This window comes from Myotis yumanensis, unplaced genomic scaffold (assembly GCF_028538775.1).
Source record: "Myotis yumanensis isolate MYYU_CA2020_CCGP unplaced genomic scaffold, mMyoYum1.0.hap1 SCAF_19, whole genome shotgun sequence".
Taxonomy (NCBI): domain Eukaryota; kingdom Metazoa; phylum Chordata; class Mammalia; order Chiroptera; family Vespertilionidae; genus Myotis; species Myotis yumanensis.
In genome coordinates this window covers 24,292,910-24,315,794 of record NW_027223770.1, presented here as the reverse complement: position 1 = coordinate 24,315,794, position 22,885 = coordinate 24,292,910, and the positions used below count along the sequence as shown (strand labels likewise).

The 22,885-nt window shown below is 48.3% G+C and overlaps 1 protein-coding gene across 2 annotated transcripts in view; it reads right to left on the bottom strand.

Annotated features, from left to right (window-relative positions):
• Positions 1-21,021, bottom strand: part of ZNRF3 (zinc and ring finger 3) — a 130,988-nt gene extending 109,967 nt beyond the window's left edge. For both annotated transcript variants that reach the window (XM_070399695.1, XM_070399694.1), the window contains exon 1: positions 20,538-21,021. In XM_070399695.1, coding sequence (XP_070255796.1) covers positions 20,538-20,837 — 300 coding nt within the window. In that variant the 5' untranslated portion in view covers positions 20,838-21,021. The remainder of the gene's footprint in view (positions 1-20,537) is intronic.
• Between the last annotated feature and the right edge of the window lie 1,864 nt (positions 21,022-22,885).

Sequence of the window (22,885 nt, the reverse complement as noted above, 5' to 3'; positions counted from 1 at the left end):
CTCAACAGGAAAGACACAGAAATGGCCTTAAGTCTATTTTAGCAAAAGGCTCATTTGGGTTCTGAAGTATATAAAGACAATAGAAACCGCCTTTCAATGGTATCTTTTGTTCTAAATTAAACATGTTATCAATCAATTCAACAAGTGAAAGTATGCTGACATCCACTCTGAATCATGCACTGTGGGTAGTTCAAAAGTTCTCCTATACAACCGCCCCCACTAACTGCAAAGCGGTGGGCGATGTGGAGAATGGGATTTATGCTTCAAGAGAGCCAATGGCAGAGACAATGAAGCTAGGCAGAGAAAAAAGCTACAGGGCCAGTAATCAAATCTGAATATGGCACTGGGTTGGAAAACCAAATCAAAGCAAAATCTTATCAACAAATCCCCATGGAACCAGACCATGAGAAGGCACGGACACCATCTGGGCACCGTGGGAAACAAAGGGCTCACCACCTGCTCCCTCCGCGAGGAGGCTTGTCCATTCTCAAGGACCGTAAAGTTCTCATGCAGAAGAGGCCAGAAAAATTAGGGGGAAATTAGATAAGATTAAAACCATAGTTGAAGGATAACATGAAACCATGCAAGATAAACTGTCAAATGGAGTGCCATTTGGCATCTTGGGGTTTTATGCAAGAAGGACTTCAGGAAATCTTTCTCCAGGTGGTAATTAACATTTTAGCTCCAACTGCCCCAGGGGAAAGGAAAATTTTGGCGGGGGGAGGGGAGTGGTCAGTGACTCAGTTGGCTCTTCCTAGCACAGAGTAAGCACTCAATACATAGCTGTTGAATGAAAGAACATAAAAACCCAAGCCGCCACTGCTCAACACCAATACACCTCCCTGCTGTAGCTGTCAGGCTACCTGGTTTACCTAATACCTCGTTTACCCATCTTTTCTGTAGGACTGAGCAACTTGAGAACGACAATTCTATGCAGCGACAGCCACAGGTTCTAATGTATATTAAGCATTTACTATATGGCTTGCATATATTATCTCACTTAATCCTCACCATCCTTTGGAGAAACAAGCTATCCTGTCCCATGTTAGAGATGAGGAAACAGAAGTTCCAGAAGGTTGGGTGACCTGGCCACGGTCACAGAGGCTGGCAGTGACAGAGCCCAGGTGCAGAGAGGCTTGTCTGGCTCCAGGGTCTTGCTCTCCGCCACTGTGCCCTTTGCCTGGCAAGAGTCTGGTCAGCTTTGAACTCTCAGAATGCAACACTCCGCAGACTTTAGCTTCATGAGGTTTTTAGCTGTAAGGTTAGCAGACTGCCATCAGAGGTACCTGCCTCAAACTACCTGATGGTAAAGCTGTAAACACAGTCATGAGCTGCAGGCCAGCTTCTCCATTCACTAGCGGTGTCAAACCTCTGCACCTTGGTGTCCTCATTCAAAAACACGGGGATGGAACTTCTTATCCCTCAGAATCCTCCTGAACAGCTAGAGGGAGAAACAGTGCAAAGCGCCAAGAACAGTGTCTACCACAATACTCATTCATTCAAACATCTCACCAACCACCACCTATGTGACCGTCAGTCCTAAAAGGCTTCCATGTATAAGGCGGAGCCAACAATGATGAAGGCAGCCATGAAAGGTTCGGGCCCAGGTAAGTTACAGCAGCCCGGAGGTCAATAACTTGGATTGTTTCACAAGCAGCATGTTTACCCGGCGTCCCGGCTGGAGAAACCGCTGTCCCGTGTTCTGCCATTTGTCTTGATTGGTTCAAAGTTTCCTTTCCCTTTTTCTTAATGGTGTAACACATCCACATCGCAACTCTGTCTTTCCTATCCCTAGGACCGAAATCTATGATTCTCTACTACGTTCAGCCAAGACGTCCAGCAACGCCAAAGTAGGGCTTGCCTGCAAAGATCAGGAGAGAGCTCTGCCTCCTACCAGTCTTTCCTGCCTCCTATGAATCCTAACTTGCCGAGGCCGGGTCCGCAAGCGCAGGAAGAGTCAGATGTCGCACCCTGGTCATCCATAAAGAGACACCTCCACACACGTGGTCCAGGTCTCCACGCTGACCTGCAAGCATTCAGCTCAGTGAGAAAGCAGGTTCCTGAACCAACTCAACCTCTAGACAGTCAAGGGACGAAGAGAAGTGCCTTAAGCAAGCTCAAGCGGGCGGGATGATACAGAGAGGTGGCCTTTTCCTAAAGAAGCAGAGAGAAGGGTCAACCTCACGGGCGTATGAACGCAGCCAAAGAGCCTTCGCCAAAGCTGCAAAGGAAACAAAAATAAACTAACAGGATAAAAGGAAGGCTGTTGCATGAGGAAGAACTTTTGCTCCAGTTTAAAAAAAAAGAGAGAGAGAGAGGAGAAAAGAAAAGAAAAAGAAAGCACACACTGAAATGATCTAAAGCTGCCTATAAATATTTGGGAACATCAAAGGCAGTCCTGTTAAATTAAAAATGCTGTCACACAGATAGGAACTAGCCTCTAGCACTGCCAGCTTCAACATGTGAGCCTGTGATCTGAGGAGCGAGGCTCAGCTCCTCAAGAAATCTGATTCACTGAAGAAAAAAGTGAACGAGCAGTTGAGTTTTAATAAGGGCATTAAATACCTTAGGAATGAGCTAATTAGAGTTTAACTCTTTCAAGATTGTCCGGGCTCTTAAGAATGCTGTAAAGTAAGCTCCCTCCAGAATCTAGTTAAATAGGCCCCGAAACCTGCAATGTAAAAGAAAAGTATTAAAATAGCACCTTAGGACTTCAAAGCTGGTAAATCCTACCAGGTCCCCTCAGACTTCAAGGCAGAGGCGGAGGGAAGAGAAGGGAAGAGACTAACCCAGAATTGTTTTTCCGAGGTGAGGTTAGGGTCCTTGCTTATTTAGAGGCTTTTTCCCCCTCTTAGTTTGGCCTACAAACACTCACTTTCTTTTTTTCTTTCTTAAGTGTACTTTATTGATTTTTTTATAGAGAGGAAGGGAGAGGGATAGAGAGTTAGAAACATCGATGAGAGAGAAACATCGATTCAGCTGCCTCCTGCACACTCCCCACTGGGGATGTGCCCACAACCAAGGTACATGCCCTTGACCAGAATCGAACCCGGGACCTTTCAGTCCACAGGCTGACGCTCTATCCACTGAGCCAAACCGGTTAGGGCAAACACTCACTTTCCAACACCTTCTACCCTATGAGTACTGTGCTTTACCCAAGATGCTTTGAGGGTGTCGAGTGGGAAGCCCTCTACTGACTTCGCTCATTCGTTCGTTCATGCGTCACGTGAGAAATAAGGCTGAGCCTCCCCAGACACACTTGAGGTCGCTACAAGAAGTCACCCAACAGTTGATTCTGGATCAGAATCCAAGGGAAACCAGGAAGAATCCCGTTAGGGAAGTTCCATCAGAACGGCAAATCCTTTCAGGAGCAAGACTCTTTGGCCTTTACACAGAAAGAAGTGAAAGCTCTTAGAGAAAACAAGGGGGAAAGCACACCTGCATAGAAGCAGAAAGGGCATCTTTCCATCAGCCAGTCTCAGGAATGCGCGAGAATGTGGTAGACAGCGGTGGAACTACCTTCTCCATTCAAGGAGAGGAATGCACAGCCCAGTCTTGGCAGAGGAGGGCAGGGGGAGTTAAAAAGAAAAAAAGAAAGAAAGAAAAAAAAAACACCACAGTGCACTCCTATCATTTCCATTTTTAGAAAAAGTCAATGTGTCTAATTTGGGGGGGTTACGATTAATAAAGTATTTGCTTTGGCAAAATCGCACACTGGATCAAACGACGCACTGAAGTCTCCTGTGCCTGCCACAGGTCCCGCGGAATTAGGCCCCCAGAGCGGAGCCTTAGCCTATCACAACATTCCACGTGCCCTGGCCAGCTCCAGAGAAGCCATCAGCCACCCGGCTTTCCTTTGGAGCACGCATGCCCGTATGCAGGCCATGTGGCCGCAGGAACAACAGGCAGGCTGGCCCAGAAACCCAGCATCCTATACACCAGACTCACAGTTCCCCTGTGTGTCTGTGTGTGCACCTCGGCCCAACTGACACCACCAGGGCCTGGACAATAACCCAGCTGTAGGGCATAGGGATGAGCAGATAGAGTTGCAGCAAAACACCCCTCCCAGAAACAGGGAATTAGGGAGGAATGAATACCCAAAGCCTCTCAAAGGCGGCTTGTGAACCCCTCTGAGGAGCCCCGGGGCTCCACCCTAAGGGAGAAGGGACCCACGAGCAAGTGGTCAGTAGCAGGCTCTGAGTATAATAAAAAAAGATACTTATGACATGATCATTTCTCAATGAGTCGCACCTTCAAATTCTTTAACCTTGATAAACCACCACTTCAGAATAAAAAATTTCAACCATTTGGGAATTACAACATAAATGTTAAGTATATCACGCAACTATGTATATGTTATTTTCTTCTTCCTCATACTCATCCTCACGAAACACAAATTGCATGCTGTGACTAATGAAATCCTTGCAACAAGTCTAGGAAAGATTTATCTCCATTACAGATGAAGAAACTAAAAACCAGAGGAACAAAGTCACCTTTCCATAGCAGCTAACTGGCGGAATCAGGACCCAAACCTAGGCAGTCTGGCTCCAGGCTCAGCATTCCGCTGCCTCTCCATCAGCAAGGGAAATTTAGAACTACTTTATCCTGCAAAATATACAACACGCTTTAAAGGAAACTGACAAACCTTGGGTATCTGCATAGCATAGTTGAAAACTGCTGCTTCACCTGATGACATGGAAGTGTCCTCCCAGCTCCTCCCAGATATGCAGTGGGCTCAGAGCTATAGTAGCTATAACACAGAACTAAAGAGAACTTATACCCAAATCAGGTTATAGTCAAAAAGTTAACTTCTTGCCAAAACCGGTTTGGCTCAGTGGATAGAGCATCGGCCTGCGGACTGAAGGGTCCCAGGTTCAATTCCGGTCAAGGGCATGTGCCTGGGTTGCAGGCGCATCCCCAGTGGGAGATGTGCAGGAGGCAGCTGATCGATGTTTCTCTCTCATCGATGTTTCTAACTCTCTATCTCTCTCCCTTCCTCTCTGTGAAAAAATCAATAAAACATATTTAAAAAAAAAAAGTTAACTTCTAAGTTTGTTACTAGGTATACATGCATATAGTCTCCTATAAAATGGTGGTGCCCTTTCTGTTCCACAACGGCCTACCTTTTCATTATAATGTACCCAAAGTTTGAGGACCCCGATCTAGTCAGCACAAGGCAGATGTCAAGAATCTGTGTCCTAAACTACTTTCTCCCCCTTGGTAGCGTGTTTCCTAACTTCACACTCAATCCTAACACACGAGGTTCCCTGGTTTCCTAGGAATGGACTCCAGGCATCAGAAGTAGCCAATCAGAAGTGCTGAGAGAGAAGCACCGGAGAAGCAGGAACAACTTCTAGAGAGGCGCCACATCAAGCGACAGGAACATGGCCGCGTGCACTGCACAGCTCCCTTGTGGTCATCCTAGCCCAGTGGTCGGCAAACTGCGGCCCCTTGAGTGTGGCTCTTCCACAAAATACCACATGCGGGCGCGCACGTACAGTGCGATTGAAACTTCGTGGCCACACTCAGGGGGCCAAAGGGCCGCATGTGGCCCGAGAGCCGCAGTTTGCCGACCACTGGCCTAGACCCACATTATTCCCCATCTGTGGCAAACAGAGTGAGGTATCTTGAGGAAGAGAGCTTTCCCTAACTTGCACAAAGGGATTCTTTGTGCTAAGAGTGGGGAAAATGTCAAAAGACACCAGCCCTGCCCTGGAGGAGGATAAAATCTAATAGAGTCACAGAGGTGCTCTGACTCCCAGTCACCAAGAAAAGGTTAAGTCTGTGGCCAGTCTCCGCTTCTGAAACAGTAAATGTCCATTCAGAGGAGTGGAGGCTTTGCTTTTGTGTGTGATGAGCCTTGAGGGCAGGCCCTACCCAGTGGTTCTCAACCTTCTGGCCCTTTCAATACAGTTCCTCCTGTTGTGACCCAACCATGAAATTATTTTCGTTGCTACTTCATAACTGTCATGTTGCTACTGTGATGAATCATCATGTAGATATCTGATATGCAGGATGGTCTTAGGCGACCCCTGTGAAAGGGTCGTTCGACCGCCAAAGGGGTCGCGACCCACAGGTTGAGAACCGCTGCAGGCTGCCCGAGCTGTTGCACCTGCACACATCACAGTCGCCGGTAGCTCGGGAGGCTGTGCCCAGGAGTCCCATCCTGCTCTGCCATTCAGGGCTCCCGGCTGGCTCACTAGGCCTGATCCATTCCCTGCCGGACATTTCACTGCACATCACCAAGCACCACGGAATGCGGGACACCGTTTGCAACGTGGCAGATGGCATTCCAGTGTGGGCTGTCCGGGACAAACTCGTCCCCCTCCCATCCCAGCTCCAACGGCCAAACCCTGAGAGCTGGGCATCCTAAGACCCCACTTACGGGCGATGGCACCTGTAACCACGGTCTTTGCTTACTGAGTAGACAGGGGTGGGCAAAAGTAGGTTTACAGCTGTGAGTATATGAAACACAGCGTATGATTGTGTTATTATTATAATAACTTGCATGTCTTTTTTCCATACGAACAATTATAAAGCTAATTTTTGCCCACCCCTGTACAAGAATAGGAAGGGGGGAATAGGCCCTCTTGAAATAGAGAGTAGGGAGGAATAATGATATGGAGCCGGGGGGGCGGGGGGGGGGGTTGGGGGGGAATCCCCCATCCACCTCCCTCTGTTGCTTTTCCTCCCCTCCCTCAATCAGCCATCACACAGTTAGTTAATAGAGGCCTAGGGATGTTGGCTGGGGATAGGAGGAGGAGGGTTGAAATATTAAGAGACAGAAGATTCCCTATTTACCCTGTAGCAAGTAAAGAAGACATTCATACATGAAAGACCCACCATATAACTTGTACAAGTTTGCAAGAGGACAATTAACACGTAAGTAAATTAAGAAAAGTAATTAATGTTATCTGAGCATGTGGTAAGAATTCTAGAGTTTTCTAGGGCTTCTTGTAGGGGCATGTAGAGGCAATAATTTCACTTGGAATATTCAAAACTATTCTACCCCCTCCCATTGCTGTTTTAGAGCCTCCCCCTTCCAAAAACAAGGTTGGCAAGGCAACCAGAGCACCAGTCACCGTGGTCCCTAACCACATCCGCCAGGGCTTGGCATGCTGAGACGTGTGCCAATTCTGTTGTCTGTAGGGCACTCCTGGCCACAGTGCACAGCAAGCTATAATCAAGTCAGAAACCACCGCATTCGTATAGAACTCGGCTCAACATAAATATTCATTAAATGTGAAAACCTATGGTGATGCAATGTTGAGACTGCAAATTTAAACACAAGAGTCAGGAAATGCAAAAATTACCACTGCCCCTGGAACCTGAAATCACTCACACGGCACATTTAATGCCACACGCGCGTTTATGTGTGTCCTAGAGATTTAAGCCTAATGACACCGAAACTACACATAAGCTGTTCATTGAAGTTCCTGGGGAGGGGAACATTTACTGATGGGCACGGGAATGTTTCTGGAGTGGAGAGGCCATGGAAACCCTGTAGTACAAGTGAAATATAACACATCATGGATAGACTCTGGAATATCCCTGAAGGTCTAGATGCCCATGTAATAGCCACTGTTCCACAAACACCAAAAGATCTCAATGTGCCAACATGTACGTAACTAAGCAATCGAGTAGTCCTCCTCACCCGCGGTTTCGCTTTCCACAGTTTCAGTCACCCCCAGTCGACTGCAGTCTGAAAATGTTCAATGGAAAACTCTGAACTAATTCAAAAGTTTTGCCGAAACCGGTGTGGCTCAGTGGATAGAGCGTCGGCCTGCAAACTGAAGGGTCCCAGGTTCGATTCCGGTCAAGTGCATGTACCTGGGTTGCGGGCACATCCCCAGTAGGAGGTGTGCAGGAGGCAGCTGATCGATGTTTCTCTCTCATCAATGTTTCTAACTCTCTATCTCTCTCCCTTCCTCTCTGTAAAAAATCAATAAAATATATTTAAAAAAAAAAAAGTTTTAAACCACACATCACTCTGAGTAGCGTGATGAAATCCCGAACCTTCCTGCTCTATCCCACCCGGGACCAGATCATCCCTTTGTCCAAAGTATCCAAACTGTATACGCCACCTGCCCATTAGTCACATATCGAGTGAGAATTAAAATACAATAAAAATGAAATGAAATTTTTAAAAGATGCTGGCAATTCGGATATGCCAAGGAGAAGCCATGAAGTGTTTCCTTTAGTGAAAAGGTATGTATGTATGAACGTATAGGGAAAAGAGTATGTACAGGTTTGGGTACTATCCACGGTTTCAGGCATCCACTGAGGGGTCTTGGAATGGAATGGGAGACTGCTGCAATTTAATAATTCCCAAGTGTTTATAGTGAGCCCCATAAAGAGTAGAAAATCAAATATTTATTAAATTGAAATCTCAATTTCTTTCACAGAGAGCCTGCTGGCCTCTTTAAAAATACTACTGCAGTCCTTTAACACTGCTTCCCACCAAACACAGGATCAAGGCCCACGCCAGAACTTTCAAAGTGTGTGTGTAGGGGGTGGGGGGGGGGGCGATTCTGAGAAAACAATATGGTACAAATTTCATTAAGGACCCACATACAGTTGCTTCTGAGGGGTCATTCTGGAGCTACATATAACTTTTGCTGTTCCCCAAAAGTACCAGTTTTCTAAGTTATACCAAAATGTTGTTCATATTTAACTAAAACACACTTCCTCCAAGTCCACGGTCATTCTGAGATGTTCTCTTCTCCAGCAATCTGTGAACAACGTACCCAGGCAGTCACATGCCAGGATTAGAGGAGTTAGTCCCCATTCCCTTCTGGAGAGCAGAGGCAATGTGACCTTATTTCGAGGCTGGTCCATCCCAACTATTTAGAATAGCCCTAGAACACACCCCTGTTTGAAAACTGCTTGTGAATTACTTCTACGATCATAGAAAGTTCTGCCTCAAAGAGCCAAGTCTTTTTCTGGCCACACTAGCATTTCCACTACTATCCTATCCCAAAGTTATTTAGATCTAGAACAGCGGTCCTCAACCTGTGGGTCGCGACCCCTTTGGCGGTCGAACGACCCTTTCACTGGGGTCACCTAAGACCATCCTGCATATCAGATATTTACATTACCATTCATAACGGTAGCAACATTACAGTTATGAAGTAGCAACGAAAATAATTTTATGGTTGGGTCACAACAGGAGGAACTGTATTTAAAGGGCTAGAAGGTTGAGAACCACTGATCTAGAAGAAGAATTTCCATTCCCTAAATATTTAAGAGTTTTATTGCAAGGCAATAGAGAGACAAGTGAGAAACAATTCCTATCTACTGGAAGCTATGGCGAAAGGAAAACATTAATGAAAGAATACCTACAGTAAGGAATTTAAGAACAGCGGAGAAGTGAAAAAAGGAGTGCTTTCATCTGGAAGAACACACCAGTAGAACTTAGCAATGCCTGATGGGAAAGGGCTGGAAGTGCGAGAGTTGGGAGAGGGAAAAGATGGGGGTCAGGAGAGTGGATGCGTAGAAATGTATTATAATGCGGAAGGCAACCCAAAATGAAGGGCACAGAGGGAGGAGAGCCCAGGACCCATTCAGGAAATGAGGCAGAAACACACTGGACCCAGGCCCAAGTCCCAAAGGCAACAGTGAGCGAAAGGCGAGACAGAGTCCAGGTCACCTCTACACCACGGGGTGGCACTGGAAGATTTGGCCAAGGGAGTACGGAGATCAGAAGTTACTTTAGAAAGATGATGAATGGTGGGGAAAGGAGGAACTGATGGGAGGAACGAGAATGTGCGGCAGGGAGACACTTGGCAGCCAGCGCTGGCATGAAGAAGGAAGGTCAGAAAGGAGGGAGCACATCAAGCATCGTCTTGAGTAGACGATTTCCCTTTGACTTGGCCACAAACTGCCTCGATGTAAATCTTGAAATGGCTTTGCAAGTCAAGTTTGAACATTCTTTGCATGCCATCAGCTGCCTGCTTACCACCTACTCCAAGACTGAGGCACTTCCTGAAAAGAGGCCAAGAGTCCGGGTAACCAGTGATACTTCCCAAAATCGCAGAAAGGTGCTGAACACACAAGGTCAAATGCATTTAAGTAAAAGTGTACAACTAGGTACCGAGGAAAGCGGTCTCTACCAAGTGTGGGACGAGGCTTGGCAACCAGGATAACCTCAACAGCAGACGGCGTTTTGGGGCAGAATCCAAGGAAGGCGCTCCTAGCTGAGAGGATAAAACAAGATAACACAAGTGAAAGTGCTCGAGGACCCCAAAGCCCCAGGCCCGTGGAAGACTTGCTGGAACTCAACCATCAACGCAGGATGCCACCCCAGGAAGATGAGCACCTGCAAGCGCTAAGATCCGAGTTCTAATCCCAGCTCCCCTTGTGGCCAAAGGCTGAAAGCCCTTCCTCAGAGTCCCCTCATTATAAAAGGAGAGCTGAGCCACAGCATCTTCAGGGTGTCCTTCCGTCCAAACAGTGACCCCAATAGTCAAAAGAAATCAAGGAGCAAAAAGAAGGGACAAAGATCTCAATGAAGGCGCAGGCCCAATGACTCTGCGGCTTCGGCCTTCTAGAAGATCGAGAGTCACATCAGCGACAGTTCGGCCTTCCCCAGGAGCATAATTTGAGGTTCATGGGATCCACTGGAGTGTCATAATGCCGCTAGTGGGCATCAGACACACTGGATGGTTGGGGAGGGAGAGAGAGAAGTGCAAGGTAAAAGCATTCAGCTTCAGATCTTTCAGACAATGAAGGGAGGGCAAACCCCAATGCCTACAAGGGTCAGACACTGGTAAACGTAATCACCAGTGAGAGAAGGAAGCGGAAGCGATGCAGTAGGGGCTTGTGAACTGAAGGGGCCCTGCTGTGTCCCCTCGGAAGTCAGAACAGCTGTGACTCCACTGGGGCAGGCTAGGCTGTTGCCCATGCGGGAATGTGAACCCAACATTGCCAAATCTTTGCCTTTTTCAGGAGCAGCCAAAGCCCCGGATTTGTATGTAACATTTCTAGAGTTTTCGGAGGGGCCAAACAACGTATCATGAAGTCATTTTCATGTTCAGCCCGGGAACCTGCGGTTTAAATGGACCCCGGGTAGCTTGTGTGGCTCTACTTGCCTCTCTGCCTACCACAGACGGACAGCGTCGCTCTGGATTGAGAGGACAGATTCATACTGTCTTTCCAAACCCAGCCTGTTCATAAACACAGAACTCGTGTCCTGTGGGAAAGACGCAGGGCAGAAAAGAGTGCAGCAGCACCCTCCTGGGCTGCAATCTGCAGCCCGCAGTGGGTGGACAGCACCGTGGTCCTTTCGTGAGGTCTTCTCTGAGCCTCCGAGCACGGCCATCTGCCTGCACAGCTGCCGTGTTCCTACCCAGAACACAGGGAAGCTCCTGAATTGTGCTCAGACACACCTACAGGGAGGTACCCAGATACCATGCCAGGTACCTTCCCTTCGATGCAGACATTAGTCATCACTCAGATCCTCGTGGCAGAGAGAAAAAGCCATTATTTAGTATTCACTGAATGATGGAAATATATAGACTTTTATTCTTAGGAAGCTGGGGTTTTTTTTGTTTTTTTGTTTTCAGTTCTGGGTTTTTTTAAGAAACAGATACTACCCACTGTGAGCAGGGGTACGTAGGAACATCTACGCCGACCTGGTAGAAGAGTATAAACTAGGACCGTTCTCCTGCAGACCAGGGGACAACACGTAGCAGGAACATTAAAAATGTTTATACCTAGTGACCCAGTGGTTCTAACTCTAGAACTTGATCCTCTGAAAATAACCAAGAGGTGGAGAAAGGATGTTCCTCACATCATTACTTATCATAATGGAAAACAATGTGTTACACAGACACTAAAAATGTGTCCGAGCATTTAGTAACAGGAAAATACCCAAGGTGGATAAAGGGTTAAAAACACCATGTAATGGTTTTCCCAATTTTCTTTACAATACCTCCAAGCTCAAGAGGAAAAAAAGAAAGTTACATCAAAACACAAAAGATCAACAGGGGTTATGTGTAGCAAGTGGGATTGATTTTCTTTTTCATATGTTTGTGTGTTTTCCAATAAACATGTACTATTGTTATAATTAAAACATAAGTTATAGGTGATGCTTTAAAGTAACAGCTTGGCTCCAACGAGAGGTAATATAAAATGAATCTACTCTAACATGTCCGCCTAATCTTACCAAAATCTCAGGCAAGCAGGTCAGTAAGCTATGGCTTCAGGTGACCCAAGTTCAAAACCAGCTCTGTGGTATCACAAAGCTTTAGACTCTCAGCCTCAGCTTCTTCTGGGGCCAATTCAACTGCCCATATTTGTATGGAAGATATCACAGAAACAGCATCTGCAAAACACATATCGTGGGTGCATAAAAATTATATCACGGGGACATAAAAACTATGCTTCCTCCGTAGGCTGTATCCACAGAAGGAATTCAATCAATGTCTGCTGACAGTTACTATACTAAAATTAAGTTTAAATAAAAACTCAAGTTTTCACCCAATTCTTACAGCACCGAATGGGACCGTATTCACAGCTAACTGACCACGACCCCCACTCTTTTCTTTTAAAAAATGCAACCGCTTCTGCAGCAGGAGGCAGAAGTCCCCGTTCCAACAGACACTGTCAACTTGTAGGGTCATCAAAGGCTGTTATCACTGAACCAACTCTACACACCGAGTTTCTAAACAACCATATCACACTGGCTGCTGGGGAGAGAAGGGGATTAATATCATCTTACAACACATCTTACGGGTAATAAAAATAAAATGCTCTCCCTTGAACCACAATGGGTCAGCTGACCTCATTCTCTATATACTATCATGAGTCAACAGAGCCGCTAAAAGTCAGGTTTTAAAACATCTCATTCAAGCTACAAATGGAACAAAGAACCTCTCCTCTTCACCTCCTCCCTATCCTGTCTGACAAGTATAAAGGCACGTTCCCACAAAGGGGTTATCAGCTTTAACCTCAAAGGTAGGGAAAAATGAGTTGGAAAAGGCCAGAAGGTGCAAATCCTCCTACTGTGTCATTAAGTCCGTGTTTCTTCAGAATGGGTTGCCCAGGCCTAAACTTAGCACCCTGGGCCAGGTGCTCCTCAGGATCCTATTCATGTGGCTACCAGATAGGGCTGTGGTCCACATGCTTGTCTGCCCTCCACATTCAGCTGCCTGTGGCCAGGGACATCTTGCTCATCCCCACCTGCTGCCTCGCCTCGCACAGTGTCTTGTCTGGCAGGCAGAAGGCAGCCGTGGGTGTCTGCCTACTAACGGAATGCAGCACCCATAATACGTAATAAGTTTTAACAGCCAGGAGGATGGAATGAGCAGGCAGGTTATTAACCATCTTTTAAATCAAATAGTTAGGAAGCGCACAGCCTGTGTGAAGAAAGGTGATGTGTTCGAACACAAGACAGGACCTCTTCGGAGAAAGCCACGCAGAATCCAAAATGGCTCTTAAAAAACCAGCTACATGCCAAAACCGGTTTGGCTCAGTGGATAGAGCATCGGCCTGCGGACTGAAAGGTCCCAGGTTCGATTCCGGTCAAGGGCATGTACCTGGGTTGCAGGCACATCCCCAGTGGGATATGTGCAGGAGGCAGCTGATCGATGTTTCTCTCTCATCGATGTTTCTAACTCTCTATCTCTCTCCCTTCCTCTCTGTAAAAAATCAATAAAATATATTAAAAAAAACAAAAAAAACAAAAAACAGCTACAGGAAGGAGGTGTGCCTCACCAGAAAGCCCTTTAAATGCCAGGACCCTAGAACCTTCCCAATAGCAAAAAAAACAACAACAACAACTCGGAAGTGCCACTGAGTGACAACTGGATACTTCAAATCACTGGTTCCTCTTCCCAAGCTTACCAGATCAGCTCTTCATGGAAAACACAAGTTAGAATGAGATTCCTGGGATTTAAAAAAAGAAGAAAAGAAAGGTAGGTGGGAAATGAATCTCTGTAAGGGTAGTTTTCTCAGTTAAAGTTATAAAGTTGGCCATTTCTTGGCCAATCAGTCTGGGTTTATACCCCAATCTAAATTCCACCACCAATTCCCCATCTTCTCATTTGAAGCAGAAGAAGGTGCCAAGTGAAGCACTCTTGAATAAACAGAAATGCTTACGATCAGGCAGACTGGATTTGAACCTCAGCCCTACTCCCAATGTACTCATTAACTTCCACCAGTAACTTCACCTCCAAGCTTGGTATCCTCATCTGAAAACCTGGGGCATGCCATCTACCTCACCCATTAAGTGTGAGCCAAGCAGTATGATTGTCTAACCAACATGCTGTACACCTGAAATTAATACAAAATAATACTGAATGAAGCCTGTAATTTATTTATTTGTTTGTTTGTTTGTTTTGTTAACCCTCACCCGAGGATATTTTTCCATTGATTTTTAGGGAGAATGGGAGAGAGAGGGAAAGACAGAGAGAAACATCGATGTGAGACGAAACACATCGATTGGTTGCCTCCTGCACGAGCCCTGACCAGGGACCAGGCAGGGAGGAGCCTACAACCAAGGTACGTGCCCTTGACCGGAATCAAATCTGGGACCCTGTGGTCTGCAGGCCGATGCTCTTCGACTAAGCCAAACTGGCTAGGGCCTGTAGCCTGTAATTTAAGAAAAATAAAAATCAAAAATAAATTTAAAAGAAATGTGAGTAAAGCATTGTGCCCTGCGTCTGGTGCATAGGAAGCACTTGATACTACTGGTTATTTTAAAACTCACAATCTAAATTACAGGAGAAAGGAAACTGCTTAACCCAGGTTAGAATTGGGTACAATTTAGAAAGGCCTAACTTTCCCCAATTGTACACCTGATCAGAAAGCATCTGTTCTCCCAAGGTGAGCTGGGGCTGACAGAAAGGCTCCACCCCTAGGAGTCAGGTGACCTGAATCTTAATCCAGGTTGTCTCTACCTTGCTACTAGGCCCTGGGCGAGATGCTTCACTTCTCTGGACCTCAGTCTCCTCACCTCAACACGAAGTGCTGAATCTGTTTCTTCTGATTATTCAAAGTGCTTTAAATGTCATTTTTGTCATGAACTACAAATCCATTCTCCAGATGCGGGAAACACCATCAAGAAGCAAAGTTTTCACATGGTATATACTCAAGATAAGATGATTCTGAATACCAAGCCTATACAGTTACTCCCAGGGACACCAGGGCTTGGCCAGGAACAACTCTTCATGTTATGTCCACCCGTAACAGCTGTCTACATTAGAACTCTGCCAATATTCAGTATTTTATCACCTTCAGGCCTTTATAATGCCAGGTATCCTGCCCCTGAATATTCTAGAAATAACCAAATGGAAAAAGAGCCCCAGAATTTATTAGCCAAACCAAATGAAATCATTCTCATCAATTAATCCAAGTCCAGTAATCCACCACCTGCCTGATAGCCACTCTAAATCCATCATTCATTCACTAATTGTCTCATTGGTAGCAGGCACTGGGAACCCAGGGGTAGATCCAGGGATGAGCAAAAACAAACACCCCATCAGAGCCCAGGTGCACAGGGAAGGTGTGAGGAGTTGCTCTTAAGGCATCCATTCATTTTTCAATGAATGAAGAAAGGGAACACCTTCACACACCGCTCTCCCACATCCTGCACTCAGATCCCTGCGGAAAATTATCTGAGTGACTATTTTCTCACTTCTCTCAGGGACCTTGCACTTAACTAGTACCAGACAGATGCACAGGAGAGAGGTTAACGGTAACCCATTGTGGACAGTGGATGCCTTTGGGAGTAAGGGCTCAGCTCTGTGAGGAAATCCGGTTGGGAAGGATTATCGTTTATCCACACACATCTGTCTCCATAAGAGACAGCGAACTCCAGAAGACAACGGCATTCCAGCATCTGGCACAGAACAGGACTCTGGTAAATATCTATCAAATAAAGATGCTCGATGGAGGCATGTAAACCTAGAGGCTTCTTCTCTACAACGCTTGCCAGCCTGACCGCACTCCACTCAAATTCTTAGTAACGGACTATTTGATGACAGGTACTAGATCAGTGCCTCCTTTTTTTCTGTTGGGGAGGAGGGGCATCACAGAACCCTCCAAGAGGCAAAATTGCATGTCTTCTCGGGAAAATAAAAGTGGACATACACAAGGCCGCATGCATAATCTCAGGGGCTCGTTCACATGCCATCACTGGAAGCCTGTGGCCCTCAGGTGAAGAACCCCTCCACTAAACTGTTAAAAAAGTTAGATTTGAATTAATGTCAAAATCCTAACCAGCCAAGTCTATTTATTTGGCAAAAATAGGAACAAAAGGGGCCAAAGAAACCTGGGCTTTAATCCAGCTTTTATCATTTGCTAGCTGTGTAAGGATGGAAAACACTGCCTTAGTTTCCTCATCTGCAAAATGGGTTAACAATAGCTGCTAATTCCATGTTCATGTCAAGATGAGACGAGCAAACAGGTGATATGCTTGGCAGAGTGCCCCGCACACAATAAATGCTCATAAGCTGAAGCCACCACCACTTTCCCTTTAGTCTACACACTCCACACTTACCTCCACCTCCCATCTTCATCTCCATTAAGAACTCTACAAGCGACTCCTATGAGATTTCAGGGGAAAAGACAGAAACCCCTCAGAATTCGTAAGGATCACAAAAAGCAGTCCTCATGTTTTCTCTCCTAGTCGAACGCTTGATTTTAACCTGTGCAGGCCCTGCTGATGCGATAGCCAGCAATCTCTTTCTACATAAATCCAGGTCAGCTGTCAGCACACAATTGTTCTATTAGGCCAAGTCAATTTTTAGAGGCAGACCTATTAAGTTAACATAAAAATGGAGATGAAAAGAACGTGTTTGATCAAATGCTAAACTGCAAAAACACCCTGACAGGGACACAAGGCAGAGGAATTAGTTTCCTAAAATTATTCTCTGTGATGCCCTTTGATAACACTGGATATTTAAGGACCTCACTCAGCTTTTCTAAGCCACCACCCAGCTCTCCTCCCAACCCTCACTGCTAAAGGCACCAGATTAGTTCTTAAATGTGTTCAGCTCTCCTCTGCTTTCAAGACCATGCAACACTTAACCCAGGATCCAGAAAGGCAGATTCTAACGCTGCACAAAACCTACCATTCAGATTCCTTTTACAAATGAATTTCTCAAGCGTTTCTAAATATTTGACTTCAAGAAGAAGAAGAAGAAGGAAAAAAAAGCAAGCATTTCCACTTTAATACAATCTTTCATCTCTAAGCGATGCAAATTTTCTTTGTTTAACCAATCCACATACCACTAGCCAGTGTTTAATCAGGCCTTTATTTAACATCCCTACCACATGAGGTGCACAGCCAAGTCTGAAAGTTTCAGATAATGATCTCATTAAAAGCAACAAATTGGTTTGAAGATGAAATATGTATCAATATGTCTAAGAACCCTGTAAAGCTCCACACTTCAGAACTACAGGAAAAGTGTAATTAATTCCCCCAGCCCTCACACTGTATGCCTGACACTCTTATAAGCAAATGGGCTTTGATGTTGCATGAATAAGATAATAAAAGTAATTAATAGCATTTCATATCCACACATTGTTTTCACAATTCTCACAGATGAAGATGTCAAAAGAGAGAGAGAGCGCGCTCTCTGTTCTTACAGAGCACACTGTGACCTTGGGAAAGTTATTTAAGCCTAAAATGCACACAGAGAGAACCAAGAATCCTGTGACTAATCCCAAGGTTTGAATTACTTACTCTCTCTCAGACACACACACACACACACACACACACACACACACACTTCTTAACCAAGCCTCCCCCTACCCTAAACTATGCAAATGACTGAACAGGTTCTCTACCAGACTCTGTATGATAAGGTATCAACTGTATAAACACATACACACACACACACACACACACGCGCACACACACACACACACACGCACACTTTCATTGTATGTAATAGGGCGGGAAACAAATCAGTAATACTAACCAATTTCCTATCTTAGAATTCTTAAAAGAGACTCCCAAACAGGTTTTTTCCTCTCCCCTAAACCATGAGCAGTGCTAACGATCCCATTTGGAAATAGCAAAAGCAATGCTAGAGTGCTACTATTTAGGTGTAGTTGTAGGAAAAACGAACTCTGCTCTGAAAACCAGAAAGCAGTACACAGCAAGTGCTGCAGAGGAATTGTGTTTTTTTTAAGATAGGAAATAAAGAGAGGTTTGAAAAGTTCAACAAGGGCCATTAGAAAACATGATTAATCCGAAGCTAAACACCAATTTGTCTCTTCTGCATTCTCATTTCCCGTGAAAATGTCATATTCCCTCTCAGCAGTCCTAAAAGCGTTAGCTTTCCTCACAAAAACCTTTTTCAGGGCTGACAGGGGCCACACCAGTTCCTTAAATTGGGCAGCATATTCGAAGAATGAATAATCGCATCCCTGCCCCTGTTCCCACGCAGCCTCGAGAGCCACACTGCGCTCCTTCTGTGCACAGAGAGGCTCAGACAGTAGGTCCCCACAATCAGGTTATTAAAGATACAGAGCGAGAGCACCAAGAAATGACTATTCAAACAGCTCAGATAAACTCACTAACGTTGCTGCGGTTATAAGGGAATTAAGGGCATCTATTAGTGATTGCTTAACAGGTAAACTTATTAAATACCATTTAAGTCATTTTTCTTTACTTAGCAATTGTTGACTTAATTTTTTTTTTTTTTTTTTTTTTTTTTGGCTAGGCTAAATGGACTACAAAAGAGTTAGATAAGCACTTCAAAAAGTTTCAAAAGAGAATAGATTCCTTCTGCCAAATTCACACACTATCTCTCTACTCACCAGGATAAAATAGTTACAAATGGTGTGTTTAAACTGCTAATTTTGTATTAAATGGCGAACCCAAGATTATCTCCAAAGCATAGCACTGCTCATAATGGAGAGCTCGCCAAACGACTGCGGAGAAAGTACAAGTTAAAACGCTGCAGATAAAAATCGCCAACTTCAAAAGTCTCCTTCAAAAAAGCTGAAGTGCGCATTAAAACATCTTTTCTCTGGGGAGGCTGTAAGTCAAACATTTCTGCAGCCATCAGGGCACAGGGCGATCCTCAGAGAATCCGAGCCGCCAGCAGCCACCTCTCAAATGCACACGAGTGTCCAAGGCTGCGTGCGACTGAAACGTGCAGGAGGCTCCAGCAGAGCATCGTCCCTAAAGCTGACAAATTCAAGACCACAGTGCCAACATGATCCGAGAAAAACGTCCCAGGCCTTTCACACACGTAGTCACAGGGCTCAAACGTGTGTTGCCCCGTCCGCTTCCCCTGCAGTTTCGGATGGGAACAGGAGCCCTGTAAGGCAATGCTGCGAACGAATCGCCCAGCAGAGGTGCCTCCTTCGGCTTTGGTGAAGACACACCTCTAAGGAGCCACGCTGCACGGCTCCCTGCCCCACGCACAGCTCCCTCTCCTATCCACGCAGGGCTCTGAGTCTGCACGGGGGTGGGGAGGAGAGGGGGGAGGGGGGAGAGGCTGCTCTGCAATCAGGCCATACAATCCCCTTCTCTTCATTCATAAACTCCTCCAAGAGTTAAAGCGCCAAAGGCCCAGAGCTTGGGCCCTGCACCCATCACCATCCCCCCCCGAGAAGGTTCCGAAACAAGCCAACCCTTTCAAATCGCCCCCATCCGAAGCATGCATCTGCACCACCGCGAGGGCGCGGGCCGCCCACCCGCAAGCTGATCGACATCGTAGCCGAGGCAGCGAGCGGGAAGGCACCGCTCCCCAGCTCACCACCATCCGCCAGAGGCTGGAGCTCAGCTGGAGGCTCTCCCTGGCCAGGATGCTTTGAAATGCAAAACTCCATTCCCTTGCAGCCAGGTCGGTGCAGGTCCTGTCAGGGAGCGACCCCGGCTCCCGGCTCCCAGGCCCTCCGTGGAAGTCCTGGGCCCCGGGCCGGGCAGGCAGTCCCCCTCCCACCCTCCGTCATCGGAGGCGCGCAGAGGGCTGCCTTCCGCGGCCGCTCCGGGGCACCCCTCCTCCGCCCGCTCCCCCTGGTCCCCTGCCTGCAGCTGCTCATCCCGAGTCCTGCCAGCGGGTCAGCCTGCAGGTGAGGCGGGCGGCGGGCCCCGGGGAAGAACCCGCTGGCACAGCTCCGCAGACAAACCCTGGCTGCTCCCCAAACGAACGTGCATGGATGGAGAGCAAAGCCTGCCGCCTGAAACGAGCCCCCCCCTCCTGCATCACTCATCTTTCCGAAGTTGGCATTCAACAGGTAGTTCCCGGGACTGCCACCTGAGGCGAACCGGCTGCCCACACCGCCCCGGGGGGCCGCCCACCGCGGGTGCCGGACCCGGGGTGCTCCTCGCCGCCCCCGGATTCACAGGAGGCCGAGCCCCCACGTGCGCTTTCCGCCCCCCCCCCCCCCGACCCCGACCTCCCGCTTCGGCGCCCCGGAGGCCGCTCGTCCCGCCCTCCTTCCCGCCGGGGAGGGATGCCGCCGGCCTCCTCGCCGCCCCTCCCGCCCGCCAGCCCGCGGCGGGGTCGGCGGGAGCAGCCCCCGGAGCCATCTTGTGGCGGCGGCGGCGCGGGGCCCGGGCGGCGGGCAGCTACCTGCACGATCTCGCCCTCCGCGCTGAGCGTGGCCCCGGCCCGCGAGAAGCGGCCCGTGAGGCCGGTGGTGTAAGTGGTGTAGTCGCCGCTCGGGCTCGACTCGAACAGCACCACCTCCACGAACGCCGTCTCCTTGGCCCGCGCCGCGCCGGGCCCCGTGGCCGCCAGCAGCAGCCCGAGCAGCAGCGGCAGCGGCGGCGGCGGCGGCAGGCGGGGGCCGCGGGGGCCGCGGGGGCGGCGGCGGAGGCGGCGGCGGCGGCGGCCCGGGGCCCCTGGGCGCCCGCCCGAGCGCGGCCTCATGGTCCTGCGGCGGGAGGGCGCGGAGGGCGGGCGCGGCCGGGCATAGTCGCGGGCCGGCGGAGGACCGAGTGCAGGCGGACGCCTCACAGCCCCATCGCGGCGGCGGTGGCGGCGGCGGCGGCTTTGTGGGTCGCAGGCTCGGCTTGGCTCCCCCGGCCGTCGCGCCGCGGCCCTTTCATCTGCTCCACGTGAGGGGTTATCCCCGCCCCAACAGCGTCGTGACCCGCTCTCCCCTCCCTCCCCGCGCTCGACCGCCGCGGCCTCCCCGGGGAGCGGGAAGGCGGGGCGGGCGCGCCTGCGGCGGGGGCGGGGCCCTAGGGGGCGGACACGCCCCCGCCCGCGCTCCGCCCCGGCCTGCGCCCCGCCCCCTCGCCCCAGCTCCGCCCACCGTCTGCACTCCACCCCGTTGTTCTTGCCACGCCCACCGCCCGCCGTCTTGCTCCGCCCATTATTCTCGCTCCGCCCCCGGCGTCTCTACCCCGCCCCTCGCTCCGCCCCCACGCTCATGCTCCGCCCCTTCGGGCCCGCTCCGCCCCTGCAGCGCTGAGCCCTCCGCGGCAGACATTTCTCCTCGGGATTGCCAGAGTTCGGCGGGAATGGGCATGGCGTCCTGCTCCTGAGCGATATGCGCCCTCTCTGGAGGCCCCACGCCCCCTAGTTCCCTACAGGAGTTAGGAGGACCTTGTCCTTCCCGGATGCCCTGCCCGGGAGCAGGGCGTCCCTCCATCCTCACCCCCACCTCCAGGATGGAATGGGAAAGGCCCAGGAGGCGGTCAGGGGCCGATGGCAGCTGGGCCATGCTGGGACTTACCCAGTTCTTGCACCGGTGCCGCTTAGGCAGTTATTCTCAAAGGGGTGGGGTGGGGTGGGGGAGTATTTAGCTATTTGGATTTTAATGGAGTTCGTTTTTATGCAGCCCCAGAGACTATAACTCAAACAACCCTCCTCAAGAGAGAAATTCGGAGTCTTGCTGTGTGCAGAACCAGAGGATTCCAACACCATCACCCTTCATGCACAGATTGGTGGCTGCCAAATTCATGTATGGAAGACACGTGCTCCAGGGCCTCGGGGTTCCCAGTGACCCGGAAGATAAACTTTCCATTCACTGCCCCTCTTTGGAACGTGCCATTTCCTTCCTCATCGAGTCCTCGATGAGAATGGAACCCTTCCTTTAAAATTCAGATGCAATTCCCACTTCTGGAGTCTTCCTTCACCCAGCAGAATAGCTATGTGCAGATATTCGCAAATATTTGATTAGGATGATCTGTTTCTACTTGCTACCACACCCCAAATATTAAAAAGACAGGGGGAAAAAATGAAAGAAAAAACTAATTGAGAATTTATCTTGGGTAAACAATTTACCAAGGTTACATTTTAAGGTAGAAAAAAAAAAAAGATTTTCAAAATAAGGAACAGAAAATGCACTTGAAAAAACACCCACAGATCTGCAGGGCCACATTCGGACCACACAGAGCTGCTGCTCGGGAGGGAGGTACCTGGGAAAGCAGGGATCTAGGTATGGTGACTTCTTAGTTTTCCCAGAACCAAGCCTAACTAGTGCTATTTAGAACTGGGCGACATCAGTCCTGACAATAGTATCCCCATGGGTGGCACAGTCCGGTCCTCATGGGGGAGACCAATTACTGCAGCCCACCCATGACTCTTTGTGCTAATTAAAATTCAAGGTCACCATCAACTTATGAATGGTAAATCCATAAAAGAGAATATTATTTGTCAAGGAATGAAGTACTGACACATTGGTGAACCTTGAAAGAATCATGCCCTGAAAGAAGCCGGTCCCAAAGGACCTTACAGTGTATCTGAGATGTCCAGAATGGGCAGATCTGCAGAGACGTCAAGTAGACGAGTGGGTGCCAGGGTGTGGGTGAGGCAGGAATGGGTAGTGAGTGCTGGTGGGTTTCCTTTGCGGGTGACGAAAATGTTCTGGAATTAGATCATGGTGACGGTTGCACAACTCCGTAAACAGACTAACACCCACTGAATTGTACACTTTAAAAAGGTGAATTTAGTGCATGTCCATTTATATG